Here is a 16,819-nt window from a genome sequence, read left to right as displayed (position 1 = left end):
AATTCTGATCTGCCAGTTTGTGCTTCCTCAGTTGACAGATTCAAACTTATCTCCTTTTTCCAAAGGCTGCTGGGAGCTGATGGGAACTGGGACCTTATTTTTTTATTTTGTTTTTTATTTTTTTTTTGCAGGTGAGGCCTTTGCAGTTTCCCTCCAAAAGTGACTTCCTGATTTACTCCCTGATTTCATAAAAAATGTGATAACTGGACCAGATGCTACTGGACCAGGTGCTGTGCGGCCATCTCTCCACTGGGAGGCGCCTCCAATTAGAAAGTGTTGAAAGGAAAGATTGGAGACTTTCTGTCGCTGATGTTATTTTTTACAATATTTATTATCCATTTAATACTCACTCCTATCTGTGGAATTCAATTAGTGCAATGCATTCCACTGTTTATATTCTGTTTCAATTGTATATATAATTTCTATTATATTTCTATTTTATACTCCCTTGCTCTTATATAGCATGTTTACTTATTTATGTCTATTTTTTGTACTATATACTAAATCTCCCCATTGTGGGATGAAGAAAGGATCATTTGATCTTTTCTCAGTAGCAGTAATTGATTATTGCTAAAATATAAAGTAATGTAGGTTGAATATGAAAAGAAAGTGCATTGAACTCATTATAATGACTTGCAGGATCTTTATTTATTTTTTCATCACAGTGGCGGAGGATGGAGCAGGAAGCACAAGTTTCTCTTAAAGGGAATCAGACAATAAAGAATGCGGAACTAACGTTCTCCAGATACAAGTTTCCGCCCGGACGACATTTCCGTCGCGCAGCTGTCTGTTTACACCGCAACGTGGGTCGTTCTGACAGAAGTTTCGTGGCACATGAGTGAAGATAAAAGATAAAACTTTCATATTGTTTTCCCACCTGGTCAAAATGGGTCAAAAGCGCCAAAGTGAAGACTCTGCGGAGTCAGAAACTCCTGCGAAGAAAGAGAAAGTCCCGGAGTTCAACGGGACTGTGTTCAAAGCCATGCTAAAGGAAGCTACCACAGCCAAGAAGGGTGAGTGGATGTAAACATGGTGTTTTAATGCGTTCGAGCACCATCCCTCCTTCCTCCATGTTTCTACCTCCATGTTTCCATCTCCTGCAGGACTGGAGACGTTCATCTCCATCGCCAAGAAGCTGCCGTCCTCTGACCTGTACGATGTGGTGGAGGGTTACATTAAGATCTCCATGGAGTGTGCAGAGATATTCAAGCTGCTGGAGGGAGAGAAGCACGAGGAGATGGAGGTAAACTGAAGTGCTGCCGAGTGTGAGACTGTCTGAGTTGTTTTTTGGGGGGGGGAGAAATGAATGTCTGATCCTGTGGTTGTGTCCAGTTGATGCTGATCTTTGAGAGTCTGGAGATGATCCTGCTGAGGACAGCCAGTGACCTGTCCCACTTCAACATGGTCGGCAGCGCCATCGTGAAAAAGACAGTTTCCAGCTACATGAAGCTTGTGCAGGGATCTCTGCACTCAGCGAATCACAGGTTGGTTGGAAGACATCTGTACAGCAGTGGCAGATCTAGGAACTGTAGAGGGGCCACAATTTACACTGAGGGGCCAATTAAATGTCCAACATCCATGCACAATTCCTGATTCAGTCAGGTGCACGTTAAAGTCATTAATTTTCTACTATTAGCTCTTTAGACTTGAGCATTGAATATATTTCCAAATGTACTTTTTGAAGTACTCTGAGTGACTTCATATGTTTGTTTAAAGACTACTGACAAGACAGGGACACTTCAGGGGCCAATCACATTTCCCCCTGGGGCCCATGTCCCCTTGGCCTGCAGGTATTTTACTGTCCAGCTAATTTTTGGTTGTCCCCTGTGCACAGGTTTGTCCGTCACTGCCTCGGCCTCCTGTCCGCCCTGGTGTCTCAAGGCCCAGAAGCTGCCAGAGAAGTCTTCAGTCACATTCACATCAACAAAGCTCTGTCTGGTCTGGCAAAGAGACGGGACAAGAAGGTGCAGTCATTGTTTTTGTATCACAGTTGTGCGGTTTCTTTATTTTTCTATGCTTACAAACACCAGAGATGTTCATACGCAAACGTTTCTCTGTTCATTTCCAGGGAAGACCTGATGTCCGCATGGCTTACATCCAGTTTGTTCTCTCCTTTCTGGTGTCTGGAGATAATGTAACAATTGGACAGATATTAGAGCTCAAAGGTAATTATGATTAGATATTGATTTGTAATCAACATGACAAACAAACAAACCTCCAGTGCGCTGATGATATTCTAATTTGCTGTGTCAGAGCTCCTGCCAGAGGTCCTGAGTACGGGTCTGAAGGAGGACAGGATGTCTCTCGTCGATCTGATCCTGTCCACACTGAAGACCAGAGTAAGTGTTCAGCGGCACAATCTTTACATTTAAAACTCTCGTAACTACAGATGTGATGGTTATATTCATTGTTGTTTCTCATTCTGCAGGTTTTACTGAACAAGATGTTGAGTAAAACACAGAAAGTGCGTTTTTTCACTGCCGCTGTTTTGGCGAACATCGCGTCTCTGTATAAATGGAACGGGATTGTTGATGCGACCACTGATGATACCAAAGTAAGATATTTGCTTTTTGTCTTGAGTTCATTCAAATGAAGGCTCTGTCAAATGTTTAACTTGTGGGGCAATTTTGTATTTACTTTTCGAAAGGTGGTGGAGAACTCCGAGCATGCTGGGAAATCTGTCATCCGGGATCTGGCTCACAGTTTCCTTGTTGACGTGTGTTGCTCTCGTAAACATGGCATCACCTTTCATGATGCCAGCTTTGGCACCGCTGGCAGGTAAGTGAACTGTAGGGCGTTGAGTTTACCTCATACTCCTCTGAAGACTCCTCATGCTGATGCTGGATTTTCTTTTTTTTCCAGAGCTGGTAACATTGTGTTACTTCAGTTCTTGGTCGGGCTGAAGCAGGCGACAGAAGATGAACTGGTGGCCGAGCTGGTGGTGAACATACTCAAAGCCAGTCCTGATATTCTGGCCAGATACTTCAAGGAGACTCAGTATTCATACGCACCCCGTCTCAAAAGTGCTTGGCAGGACAATGTCAGGTTGCTGAAAAAGGTAATTTTTACACAGGCCAAGGACTTTGGTCTGCGGGATGACGCAAATACTACTTAAATGGATTTTCACAAAACTTGGTGAAAGCATTGGACATGAGCCATGAAAGAACCTATTACATTTTGGCGTCGACCCAGGAATTCTTTCTTCACTTTCTTTTACAGATTCCCCAGAGAATCATTTTTGGATCTTGATGAAAAAAAGCTGGTGTATTTTGGGGGCTGATTTAGCAGACTTAAATGTAGTTTAATTGGGATGCGTTAGGATTTTCCAGCTGTTGTATGTCAACAAATAAGGCTAGAAACCTGCTTTTCTACCAATGTGTAGCTGGAATAACGTAGTGTGTCCATAGCTTTATGGCTTGATTGAATAGAAGTGGACTCGTGGGCCTTGGTGGATACCTGCGCTCAACTGTGCGATTCTATTATTTATCTTGAGACATCTGTGTTAGCAAATACCATGTTGGCTCATTTAGAAAAAGATAGTAACACTCCTGTTTGCATTTTTCTGTCAGATCTACCAGGCCCAACCGGAGCTCTCCGCAGTCTTTCAAACCTCTGAGGTCTTCCCTCTCCCTCGACTTCTCTCCATGATGATGGTGGTCTCTCTTCCTCCTGTCTGCAACAAGGCCTTCTTCACACAGGGCCTCAGTGTAAGTGACTGAGCCTCATCAAATGAATCCTTTAGCACAGTCAACAATGGAACGAAAAAACTTTCAAAATGTACAGTAACCTGGAAGTTTTTTCCCTCTTGCATCCGACAGTTTAACAACACGGCCGTGCAGCTCACAACTCTGTCCATGACGAACTTCTTCTTGAAAAGAGCCAGTAAGAACATCGAGTACCTGTTGGAGGTGCACAGCTCGGATGTTTACACTGCTGACATGATGGTGGACTTGGTGGAGCAGTACAGGGAGACACTCAGCAAGGTAAGCTCGGGGAAAGTGCCGTCATTAAACACACGACAAATCATAATGATGCTTCATTCAACAACTCACTGTCTGTACTTTCTGTGCTCTGCTCCAGATTTTGCCTGATATGACGAGCATCGTTGCAAAGTGGCAGTCGCTCAGCAAGAAGGAAAAGACGGAGGGCGAAGACAAAAAGACCAAAACAGAGGGGAGCTCTGAAAAGACGGATAATAAAAAGGAAGAACCTGGTAAATAACATGATCAGTACATGAATATTATTAATTGTCAGCAGTATCGTTAAAGAAAGTTTGACGGACTTGTGTATTTTATGTTGCAGTTGCAGAGACGGCTGAGGTCGTCATGCTCAAGGCTCTGATCCTTCAGGTCATTTGTCTTTACCAGAGAGTGGTGCCACATCTGGTCAACCAGTGCAAATTTGACTTCAGCAAGCTCTTTAAAGGTGACGTTATAGTTTTGAGAGGATATAACTTTAAATATTGTCATGATCTCTAGCAATAGGCTTTAAATCTGAATTATTGTCCTTACCCCTCTAGGCATCGTGTCAGAGAAAGGAATGAGACAAGAAGTCCCTCCAGTGCTGCAGTATCAGATACTGCAGTTGGCCCTTGATCTCCCTGCAAGCAAGTTCTCCTGGTTCCGCATACAGGTGAAGTCATTTTATATCATTTATTGTTGGTTAGGAGGTTTGCTTTGTAATCAGTGTTGTTTATAATGTGATTTGCATGTTTTTTCCCCCCCAGGATGCTGCAGATACTGAATCCCCTTCTGCAGAGAAGTCGGTGCTGTATCTGCTTCTCCAGATGTTTGTCAGCAGCAGCAGCAGCCACCTGAAGACCTCCACACGCATGCTGGTTCTCAAAGTGAGCAACATTTCCTCTTTGTATCGTCATTTGCTCTCAGTTTGCACAAAAGTCGACAAATTTGACTTTTAACTTCAACTTCAAATTTACCGACTTGATTATTAATATTTACCCCAATTTAGAGTGGAATTTATCTCAAAATTAAAGAAAAGCAAGAACTAAAATACACTTTTTAAATACATCACCACAGTTTGAGGTATTAATTATTTCATCTAATGTCACTGCATCGTTTCTAGAGAATGTGAGCCATTCCTAAGCTACTCTGGAAGATGGTTCAGTCCCTACATTTAAGAAAAGAACTTTGTCCTGAAGCAAAATAAAACTGCTTGGAAACTGCATATTTATGAAGATGATAAAGTGAGAGCAGCTTAGGACATTTTCTCTGTTAATATTTAACTGTCCAAGTTTCACACTTGACTTTGCCAGATTCTTCCCAACAGTATTGCTGAAACACAGCTTCAGGGATCATGAACAGCTGTTCTCTATTTCCTGCCTCGTATTCAGGTGCTGAAGGACAGTGGCGTGTTCGAGTACAACTGGACTGAGCTCAATCTCTGGCTCGATCAGCTGACCAGAGTCGAGCCAAAGCACCAAGAAACGGTCATCCTGTTCTTGGAGAGGGTGAGATGGTTTAAATCAACTAAATATGAAATGTTGAATCATAACACTGTAGTTAGGATGGATCCTAAACTCCTGGTCTCTTACTCTAGGTGCTGGTGAAACTTGTGTGCAGCTCCTACACTTACACAGATAAGGTTGCCAGTCTGGTGCAGGAGGCAGCTTACCTGCAGGCCAACCTGAGTAACCAGGAGGGGGACGCTGCCAGTATCACCATCTCTCACATCGATGGTGAGCATTTAAATATGAACTCTAATCAAAGTTGATTTTCCTCTAACAATAAGCTTTGTCTCTGCAACGTCATTTTTATTATCTGACCATGTTTTGTAGATGTCTTGGACATGCTTGATGTCATTATGGAGGGGAATGACGGTGAGATGGAGGAGTTTGGTCCGTCTCTGAGTGAAGACCTCATTATACAAACCTTCCCCTTCAGTGTGGTGGTACCTGCTGCCCTGGAGGCCCGGAACAAACTGCCAGAAAACAAAGGTAAACCATCGACTTGGACAAATGGCTGTAAATTGAAAGGTGGAGAGTGGAGCAACTTGTTTTTGAGCAGAAATGGTAAAAGATGGGTTTTGTGTTAATGCACACCTTCATTTTCTTTTACATCTTTTCTTTCCCTCAGGTGTTGTGCATGAGTACTTGTCTGCTGTGCTCACTGACGTGCTGCACTGTCAGAGAGAGCCGCTGCCCCTCTGCCTGGCTCTGCTGCAGTATGACAAAGAGCTCGTAGCCTCCAAACCCGCGGCTTCTCCTCATCATGCCGTCATACACCTTCATCAGTATTACTCCAAATGGCTGCCACAGCAGAGCCAGGAGGACCTGGTCAGTTTTTTAGTAACACCAAGACAGTTTAACTGAACGAGGGATGTAATTTCTTTTAGTGGAAAAATTATATTTCTCTCTTCTTTTGCAGTTCAAGTCTTCTGAATGCCGTTCAGAGGAGTCGCCAACCTCCAGTTCGTACACTGCACTGATGAAAGCTGCGTATAGCCAGGGACCGAGCACTCTGCTTGAAGAAACCTTCAGGAAGAACGTGGAGGAAACTCTAGCCCTCATGTCGATGGATGAGTTCCAAGTAGCAATCAAGCAGATCCTACTCTACATCAAATCAACAGTGGAAAACTTTGGCACGGTAAGAGAGAGCACAAGCAGGGTCGCTTTTCAATGCATTTCCAAGTTTAAAAATATCCACAGCACATCATGTTTTTCTGCGCAGTTCTCCAAAGACACGGGCGCTGCCCTTTTGACGACCTTGATGGGACAACTCCAGGGTTTGGTGATGAAGCTCCAAGGCTTTGAGGAGAACATGGAAACAGAGCCAGCGGCAGCAGAGAACCTCCAAGAAGGATCTGAGCTTTTCCTGGAACTCAACCAGTCGCCCGCTGTAGAAGCCAATAAAGAGCAGGTTAGAAAAAGTTCAGCTTTTGTTCTAGACTTTATGTGAAATCAGTTCTGCTGACACCATGACCAATATTATTATATTAATTTCTATTTTTAGATTAAGTATATCTAATATGGCCTCTTCTCCTTTTTAGATGCTTGTTTCGGCTCTTGGCTCGATCTTCAAGCATCCGTGTTTGGAGCAGTGGTTTCTGGCTCTGGAGTTGACTGCTTTTCCTTCTCACACTCTGAACCCTGTCCGACTGAAGCATCTGTGTGCTCATCTGACCGATAACACTCTGGCCCTGCTGAAGACCAGCGCCCCCGTTCTTCGTGATCTGAGTCAACTGGAGCTCCTACACAACTACATGTCGGCGGTAGAGAGATCTGTTCTCAAGGAGTTAACGGAGAAGGGCTCTCAGGCTGCCAAGAAACAGTCCCGATGTTTTCAGGCCCTCCTGTCTCTGCACAGCTACATGGACCCCTGTAATCTGAGGGAGGTGGTGTACAAGTTGCTGCTCCTCCCTCAGAAGAGCCTCATCTCTCCTGGCAGCAAGGGCACCCCAGCCAAGCTGAGTGTCTACGGTCATGCAGCACTGCAGATCCTCACAGAGAGTAAATCCAACCCCACCCAGGACAACAGCATCTTTCTGACACAGGCGCACCTGCACGGCCTGAGCACGCTGCTGTTGTCCTGCTCCAGTCCTGCGCTGGAAGAGTTCCTGCATCAGGCTGTGTCCAGCGAGCCCGGCAGTGCCCGACTCATCCACACTGACGTTCTGCTGCACTGTCTCCAGCAGCCGGCCTCAGAGACTCAGGCCATCAGCGCTCTGCTGCTGCAGAACTCCTCCACCCACCGCCTCTGCTTTGAGGTGTGGTGCTTAGAACCTGCAAACATGGAGCAGCTCTCAGACCAGACTGAAACATTCCTTCCACTGATCAGTACCTACTTACAGGTGGCAAGTAGGGAGGACCCGGCGAGACCCAAAGATGGTTTGTACTAATCAAGTGTCCATACAGCAACGGGATTTGTTTCACTCTTATCTTGTACATTAATTGAAATATGTCCATTATGTGTTTTTATAGTGCAAGAAGAAGTTTTAAAATCCCTAAAGAAAGAATTGCTCCCCAAATTGGCCCAGTGCGTTCTGGGAAACCTGACAGAAGATTCTGGAGCCCAGTTTGTTGAAGCACTCGCCAGTTTGATCAAACTCTCTGCAAACACCCAGGACATCGGGGATTTGATCAAAGACCTTCCCAATGCTCTTCAGAAAGTGGACAGTTTTGAAAGGTAATAATTAGCTCCTAATATAAAGTCAATTGTCAGTGTCACAAGTTATTAACTGTTTTCTCTCCCAGATGGCAGCTTGTAGACGTTATCACTGAGAAACTGGCCGATTTCCCAGAAGAACTAGAAACCTGGAGGAAATCTGTCACAACTGCTGCCGTCAAGTGTCTCATCGCCTCTTATAGTCACTGTAAAGATCAGGCTGCTTCTCCAGCAGAGCAGGAGCAGAGCATCCTGGAGAGACTGCAGAGACTCCTGGTGGGTGAACTCTCCTCACACATGCTCTTCATTGTCTGGCTTCATTTCATGCATTTCATTAATGAATCTTCTTCACGCAGACTTCAGCCGAAGACGTCACTGCAGCTGAATGGAACAGTTTGGTCAAGAATGGACTGAAGTGAGATATCTGTCGCAATCTGTTTTCGCTATTTGATCAAAACGGCTCAAAGGTTTATCAGAAATATTCTTCCTCCCTAGATATCGGTACAGAGATCATCACTTCCTGGACACTTTGAGCAGCCTGTTGAAAGTGATGTATGGCGACAGTGAAGTGCAGAAGGATCTGATACCTTTGCCGACACTTCACATGATGACCAGCAGCCATTCTCTCTTCCTGCCCACCATGCTCGACTCGGATGAAGAGCCCAGCAGATGTCAAGCCAAAGGTACCGTACATAAAAATAGACCAAGTTACAAACATGAAGCTCTATTCCTCAACCGCTGATTATAAACATGTTCATTTTGTTGTAATTTCAGAAGCGTTAGTGTCTCTTCTTCTCTGCCTGGTGAGGAAATGCCCAACAGTCTGCAACATCAGTCACTTTGTTTTATTACTGGGAGCATATGGAGCCACGCTGAATACTTCAGGTAAAACAGGAAACAGGAACAAGACTTTCAAGGTTTTTGTGTTTGTTGTTGTTTCTCACATTTTGTTTTGTTGGTGCAGATCAGAAGCTGTTACTGCTTCTTCAGGAATACGAAAGAAACCAAGTCAGCCTGCTGAAGTTTCAGTAAGTCACTTTCAGTCTTTTTAATGTTGCACCAAAAGAGCTGCGGTATCGAGGTCCTCCCAATACATTCGTTTGACCAATCACGAGTCGATGATGACGTTTCACCGCGTTTTGCATCAAAATAACGAATTAAAACCAAACTTAACAGAAAAATTAACACTTGAAAAAACATCAGTGTGACAAGAACAATCTGAAATGACAGAAACTTTCTTTATATACAATATTTCCTGTGTACTTTTTGGTTCACGTCCCATCTGCTAACATGGATAACGTTGGGATTATGACCTATACTGCAGCCAGCCACCAGGGGGCAATCTAATTATTTGACTTGTGTAGCTGTTGTGCCATTGATCTTTATATACAGTCTATATGTTGCACAGGCTCAACAAGTGCGCTTGTTTAATCCAAACACTCACCCTGACTTTTCGACTGCAGGTCCTTCCTGTGGGGCTCAGCAGCTGTGGAGCACCACAAGACCAGGACGAGTCTGGGAGCGTCTCTGTGGAAGCAGGCGAGCTCCGACGACCTGTTGGCTCTGCTGAAACCTGAAGGGATGCTCCAGACTATCGCACAATTTCCACAGCGGCGTAGACTCATCCTACAGGTTGATATCTGAATTCGTGTTTACTTTCCTGCACCATATTTGTAGATATTTTGAGATACCAAACTATCGACAGTGTTGTTATTTTCAAATGTTTTTCTTATCTGTTTGGCGAGATACCATTAGTAGTAAGTGAGACAGTGGTTTTGTTATTGGGAAAATTTGACCTAATACTTGTTTTTCCCCTCCCTTATAGGAAGGCAGTGAGCTGCTGACCAACAATAACACAGTGAAGGACCTTGGGAACGTGTATGATCCCTGTTTTCTTCTGCCTCTCTTCAGTTCCATACTTCAGCCAGGTGAGGATATTTTCACCTCTGTTGTCATTACTCCTCATCATCATCAGTGTGGGTCATTAAGGTTTACATGTGTTGTATTCTTTATCTTCTCTCTGACAGAATGTGTGATTGACTGCCTCAAGTTTGTGTCCAGCCACGCTCTGGGATTTACAGTAATGTGTCTGAGTAGCTACGACCCGAAGGTGAGAGCAGCAGCGTACCACGTGCTGAGCTGCTTCTACCAACACCTGGAGGGCGCTCGGTTCAGGGAGAAGGGACAGGTAAAGTCACAGGGAGGTGGTGTGTGAATAAGGCCCGGTTCATTAGTGGTATCAACATCTGTGCTGAGAGATTCAAAAACAAGTGGACAGCACAAAGTACCTGTGTTCACACCTGATATTAGAATCTTGTGATCGGATCTCAGTTTCCTGCTTTATAAGCAAATAGAAACGTACGTCATTCGTTTGCCAAGAACAAATTATGTTTTTAGCCAGTCTGAGTTTACAGATGTGTCAGTTGTAAGTGTTGCAGTGAATGCATCCTAAATGTGTGTTTGGTGAATTCACACCTCACCTCACAGGACGGATGTTTTAATACCAGGTTTGAATGAGGTGTATGTGAGAGAAATTTCCTTGAGAATCGTTGACGTGGTTTGTTTTTGGTCAAACAGCTTCTGTACCTGATGGACACGGTGAAGAACGGGATTCATAATCCGAATCAAAGACTTCCCTTTGTCATGACCACGTACGTCACGAAAGGAGCTCAGCAGATGCTAAAACCTGGTGTGTATCCATGAGAACTGTGTCATTTGACTCCTGATATTTAACAATGTTTGTTAAAGATGTTAAATATCCTACCACTGCTGACTTTGCCCTCAAGATCAATGACCCTTATATCCTTGTTGTTTCTGTTTTCCCAGAGGACCACATGTACATGGTTTTAAACCGATTCCTCCTGTCCCATCAGAGTTTGGACTTCAGAAGAGTCCCAGAGTTCTTCAAGCTATTCTATGGTTTTGACTTAGAGGTAATGTAGGAAACTGCCAAAATACCATTTATTCTTTATTTTTCTTGTTCTGTGAAGTCGAGGGAATGAGATGTGTAAGAATAAAAGATTATGAAAAAATTCTTTATGATTCTTCACAAAACAGGATCAAGGAAAACCAAAGTAAAAAGTAACAAAGTAAAACCAGCTCAAATGAGGCCTCCTACTAAAAGACTACCAGTTTGAGTACATTGTAGCTCGGGTTGTCACCACGCAGCATGAAAACTCCCAGATACAGAAACTGCTACGCTCCAAAGCCACAACACAAAATGCAGCACTGTGGCCTTAACATCGGGATGGATGAATTTTACCCTGAACAAATGAAGGACTGTGAAAATAAACTCTCAGTGCATCAACAACTTTCAACCTTCATCGGTTTGTTTGCTCAGCTCAGACTGATCTTATCTGTTTCAGTGAAGGGGTGTTAGATTTCCGTCCTTGTTTTGTTTTTTTCCGCAGCACAAGATGGAACGCGAGTGGATCCTGAGCGTGCTGGAGGAAGGGATAAGTGATGGGCACTGCTACGAATTGTGCGAGCAACAAGGCATCTTCAGGAGCATTTTGGGCTTCAGCAGCAGTCCCCTGTGTGATGACCAGTCACAGGTACGCACTGCGGGAATCACAATGATCCAACACACTGATAATGAAATCAGGAAAGCTGATAAAGTTGTAAACTCAGAAGAGAGGCATGAAAAGAAGAAGAAAATATTGGGAAATCAAGCATGAAAACTAATGAGGGGAAGGTGCTTGACGCTCAGAAATACACATAAGGAAAACAATTAAATGTGTTTTTATTTTGCATGAATCTCTCCATTAGGCGCAGATTATCAGGGTGTTGAGCCAGGCCGCCCGTGTGAACAAAGCAGCTTATAACCTCACCAAAAGCTGTGGACTCCTAACCTGGATGACACAGTTGGTGGAAAAAAGGTAAGGTCCCGTCTTCATTTTGACATTATCATTCGTAATATTACCATAATCTCTTCATATTCTCCACATCACTCTGTTATTATCATTCCCCTCAGGAATCGAGACCTGCGTCTGCTCAGTGCCGTCGTAGATCTGCTCCACGTGCTGTGGTTTACAAACCTCGGGCAGAAGGAGAAGAAGGTGGATGCAGCTGAAACCTCCGTGTCTGCAGAAGAGAAACCTCCGAGCTCAGTGAAGTGTCTCCCTCTACCTTTCGTCTGTGAATTCCTGTGTGCGACGTTGGCCATCAGCAGACACCTCAGGTAAAGCCCCCAAAACTGTCAGGGACATTTAAAAGTGCAATAAATGTAATTTAAGTTTAATTTTCAGGCAGTTGTTATCAGACGTTGTTGACGTTACACATAGTAAATGTTGACTGTCTCTTGGTCAAGGATGTGAGTGTTTGTTTGACCTCCTCCTGACAGGTTGGCGGGTCTGAAGGCTGCCGAGCTCAGCATGTATCTGGAGACCCTGTGCTCCATACTGAAGCATCGTGGGACAGCTCTCAATGTAAACAAAGAGGCCGAGCGACTCTCCCTGCTCCCGCAGCCTCTCTCCTGTGCCGAGGTCCTCGTCCTGCTCCTCTGCTGGGCCTCGCTGTCCAGCAACAAGGAACTCTCTGCTCAAATACAAGTCCTGTCTGAAAAGCACAAAGTGAAGGCATTGCTGGGTGAGTGGTTCAAACCCAGAAGCCTTCATGGTTGTCTTTCCATGTCAGGGGTGGACAAAGTACTGTAAACACTGAATGGAAAAAGAAATGATGAACAAAAAGCTGACATTAATTCCCACATTGATTAATATATTAGGGCCTGTAATAAAGCCAAGCCCATGTTATTAAGGTTTTCCCTCCTCAAGATCATACTGCAACAACACCAGCTCAGGTCTGGGGTCTTAAAAAAGTCTCAAATCATCTGAATCAGAACCTACGAACACATTGGTCTGAATAATATTTCAAACATTCATGAGAAAAGACAGTAAAGTCTATGTGAAAGAAATTACTTATTCTCTACTAGGCTACTTCACCTTATCTTCAATTACAGGAAAAACTGAGTAATCCTGGGACTCAGATATTCCTTCATATTTGTCGTACTTGACATGTGTCTTAAATTTAATTAATTATATCCTTAAAGGTCTTAAATTGAATATCTTGAAACCTGCAGCAACCCTGCATTAAGTGCTCCAGGGCTTCTGCTCTCTCGCTAACCCCAGAGAGAACAAATAGAAATGAAGCTTCAAAAGTATCACGCTGTTATGTGTTGTCATTACTTGCCAAACTTTTTCCATTACAAACTGGAGAATTTAGAGCTTTGGTCTATGTCACAGTATCTAAATCATTCCATGTATCTTTGATTGAATAAACAAACTTTTGTTCATCTTCCTCTTCAGGAATGGGGAGAGATAAGGCCCGGAGTAAAGGCTCCTTTTCCCAGGCCCGCACACAGAAGGAGACCCTGGCCGAAGATGCTGAAACTGAGAATCCAGGCGAGAGTCCCCTGACAGCTTGTAGACTTAGCCTCAGCAGTATCCTCCTTCACTGGAAGCCAGTGTTTCCTCCCTCTGAACCGCAGCAGGTTCAGCCAGGAGACAAACTGGATCCCAGTCAACTGGCCAGTGATGCTGCACACCTGCTCACCAAGTGGTCCCTGAGGTGCTTGGTGGAGGCCTCGTATGATGAGAGCAGAACAAAGAGCTTCCTGCGCTGGGTTGAAACGGCTGTGATAAAACACAGGGAGATTTTGGATGTCATGCTGCTCGATCCCGGCTTAAAAGCTGACCTCCTGCGACTCTACCACCGGGCCTTTGAAGCTCATTGTGACTCCAGCGTTGTGGCAAGAGTGGAAACCTTCCAGCGATTTACCAACATTATGATTTGCTTAATTGAGGCCCAGGGCCACCTTCCAGATCTGCATCAGGCAGTCGTCTCCGCCTGCCTGCCAGAGGCCACTCATGATTCGGCTAGATGTGGTAAGAGCCAACAGTACTATACCAGTTTACCAAATTACTTCCACTGCATATAACTAAAAGATCTGTGTTGTGTTGACATTTAGGGTCACAGAAATGTACCGAGCAGGATTGCCCAAGCTTTTAACAAAGGAGTATCGAAAATTGAACTTGAAGTGGGCGTTACTTTTGGTGAAATTGAGGAGAAGGTCGGGCTAAACTTAGATCTACTAAACAAGTGAAATGCCCGTTCTAAACACGTCTGTTTGGAACGGGCTGTTTGCTTGGACTGTGGTGAGGCTGGTTACAGCTTTCTTCCTCAAACAGTTAAAGTGTCCAGCAGTAATTCAGCTGCGGCAAGTTAAGACCAACAGAACCCTTAAGCTTCACCACTGCTGCTGCACAAAGAGCTGTTCACTGGTTTATTTAAGTGAAGCTTGACTCGGTACACAGAACCAAACTGGAAAATCAGTTGCCATTGACGTCGTCATGAAGCTGCTGTTGTCGTGATCGAAAACGTCACTTCGGAGTCCCAATCACCGCTGCTACAGAACGCTGGTTATTATTTACTTTGTCAAATTAAGCAGTTGACTGTGAAACTGGTTAAAAACATGGTATTTAATGGGAACTACAATACAAGTTGCAAAAAATACAAATTTTTCAGATCAGTCAATGTTGCTTAGTCACATTTCTACAAATTAGCTAAATTATTTAGCCCCATGTGTATCACATTTGCAATAATAAGAATCACTCAAAAAGCCAAAGAACAAATCATGAAGACGCATCAAAAGCTGTAGAATAAGACTAAGAATCAGGAATGGAGGAGAAACTTGATTTGACTAATACATGTGAGAGTCATAGACAATATGTCTACTTGATTAGAATAATGTAGAGATTTGTTTCATGTTTTTGCATTATTAAACCATTTGACTCATGCAAACTAACCAAACTATACATTTTTTTTATAAATTAATGTGTACTATTTCTCTGTCAGCGATAATGACACACTCATAATAACAGATAATAACACTGGTGTCTCCCTCAGCAAAGTGACTCCTGTATAATTATTGTCATGTAAATAAATGAGGGTTCTTGTTTTCTCCTCTCCAGACGCAGGGCTGCATCTGATGTCGTTGTACATTCATGAGCTGTGGAGCGGAGCCTCATCAGCAGAGCTCTTCCTGTCTCATGTCAGTTTGGTGACCAAGTGTAAGAGAGGGAAAGAATCCAAACAAGCACAACCAGCTGTCAGAGCCATCTGTGAAGACATCATCAGCTGGAGGAGTTAAACACAACTGCGTTCTTTTAAAGACAGCTAATTCAAATAATGGGTGTACTCTTACTTTTTTTTTTTTTTACTGTAAAAAATATTTTTGTAAAACCCTCTGTTATCAGATGATTTACAAATGTCATAAAAATGTGTTTTTAACAAACTGTCCTTGTGTTACCTAATGTTTATAATCTGTACATAAAGGTTGTTGAGTACATTCAAGAAGAAGAAGATAGTAAAGCTGGTCACAATGAATAGCTCTTATTGTCCTTTTACAATAAAGGGATCACATGAACACAGGCTGCTGCTTAAAGCACAGGATTATAGTTTTTTATTAAGTGGTAAAGTAAACCTTGCAATGTGTAGATATTCAGGGAAATTTAAAGAATAGACGATCATTGTTTTCTTGCAGTTTCAAAACCTTTAATCTGAACATAATGGGAAATTATGTTCACAAACCTCAATTTCTATGATTTTAGCTCATATCCATAAAAATGGCTTTCATTCAGCCTCAGCTCATGCAGATGATATTCTGCGCCTTCCTTTGACTTTGGATCTGTGACTCCTGCAGTAGGAAACGTTTAAAAGTCAAGATGTGTGGCACTATTCATCAGACTTTTATTATATAGTATATATATATATGTTATAATTATACATTTTAACATTTAATATGATGATGAAAGGTGATGCACCACACTTACATTATGTTTCCAGTGCTAGACATTAGATTCAAACCAAGAAAGAGGAGTCCCACAAAAGCAGCCAGAAATACCCAAAAAATGATCACAATCGAGTCTGAAAGGGAAGTGGAAGATTACAGTTACATTCCTGCAACTCAAGAAGAGAAATGTAAAAATCCTACAAAACATGAAAACTTACATTTGTTGTATTTCAGCTTGCTCTGATCCACCATCACAGGATCGAGATAATCATAATAGTATTCATACTCATAGGAAACAGAGTCGGTGGAGTTCTCCGTTGCAGCCATCTTCTGATTTTGGGAGTGAGGTGTTGTCTTGTTCCATAAAAGTCAGCAAAGAAACTTAAAATGAAAAACAACAGAATTGTTTTGTGGAGGAGAAAAAAGTTGATCTTGAGTATTTCCGCAAGAATTAAAAAAAGTTCCTCCAGTTCTCACCTGAATGTGTGTTCATCGGACTCCAGGCTGTTTCCCCTGCGGTCAGATGAGCTGACTGGGTTTGAGTGGATGAGGCAGTGAGTGAGATAACAACCAATGAAAACAAGGTTGTGCTCAGAGTGACCGTTAATGAGTGGGTCTGATGAGACACCTTATATTCTTATAGGATATTAGTATTGTCCTATAGTATAGTAGTATAGTCCTCCTCAAACAATATACTGTCACTTTCTATTGTTTGTATGCGGGACATTGTGCACAGAGCTTTTAATAAACAGTCTGTGGTGCAGGTTGAAGTTAGAAAACTTATCTCCAATTAAGATGTTATAGTCACTGCTGTTCATAAATTAAAGAGAATTTTCTGTATTATTGTTCAAGTATGTGGTTTGTAAATGAGTTTGTCTGATTTACTGAACTGTTTTTATTTTTTTCATGC

The 16,819-nt window shown here is 43.1% G+C and overlaps 1 protein-coding gene across 1 annotated transcript; it reads left to right on the top strand.

Moving 5' to 3' along the window:
* The first annotated feature begins 765 nt into the window (after nt 1-765).
* On the top strand, nt 766-15,411 carry urb1 (URB1 ribosome biogenesis homolog). Its single transcript, XM_035154878.2, has 39 exons — nt 766-1,013; nt 1,104-1,243; nt 1,333-1,484; nt 1,835-1,964; nt 2,069-2,165; nt 2,254-2,339; nt 2,429-2,554; nt 2,648-2,778; nt 2,863-3,058; nt 3,570-3,707; nt 3,819-3,983; nt 4,081-4,213; nt 4,303-4,425; nt 4,520-4,632; nt 4,727-4,846; nt 5,351-5,467; nt 5,557-5,695; nt 5,795-5,953; nt 6,093-6,292; nt 6,384-6,602; nt 6,687-6,875; nt 7,006-7,843; nt 7,937-8,141; nt 8,210-8,396; nt 8,477-8,535; nt 8,616-8,803; nt 8,895-9,005; nt 9,085-9,148; nt 9,584-9,752; nt 9,946-10,048; nt 10,148-10,308; nt 10,698-10,809; nt 10,947-11,053; nt 11,531-11,674; nt 11,889-11,998; nt 12,094-12,300; nt 12,463-12,707; nt 13,424-14,002; nt 15,089-15,411. The coding sequence occupies exons 1-39, from the start codon at nt 887-889 to the stop codon at nt 15,265-15,267; spliced, it is 6,768 nt and encodes a 2,255-aa protein (XP_035010769.2). The 5' UTR covers nt 766-886; the 3' UTR covers nt 15,268-15,411.
* Nucleotides 15,412-16,819: the final 1,408 nt, after the last annotated feature.

This window comes from Hippoglossus stenolepis, chromosome 4 (genome assembly GCF_022539355.2).
Source record: "Hippoglossus stenolepis isolate QCI-W04-F060 chromosome 4, HSTE1.2, whole genome shotgun sequence".
Classification (NCBI taxonomy): Eukaryota; Metazoa; Chordata; class Actinopteri; order Pleuronectiformes; family Pleuronectidae; genus Hippoglossus; species Hippoglossus stenolepis.
Note: the sequence above shows the minus strand (reverse complement) of the source record. Positions and strands in the feature narration are given on the sequence as shown.

Excerpts from the sequence above, each read along its gene's own strand:
- urb1 (XM_035154878.2), top strand. The coding sequence starts at position 887 with ATGGGTCAAAAGCGCCAAAGTGAAGACTCTGCGGAGTCAGAAACTCCT. Across the intron at positions 7,844-7,936 it reads CCCGGCGAGACCCAAAGATG|TGCAAGAAGAAGTTTTAAAA; the intron begins GTTTGTACTAAT and ends GTGTTTTTATAG. Across the intron at positions 8,142-8,209 it reads AAAGTGGACAGTTTTGAAAG|ATGGCAGCTTGTAGACGTTA; the intron begins GTAATAATTAGC and ends TTTCTCTCCCAG.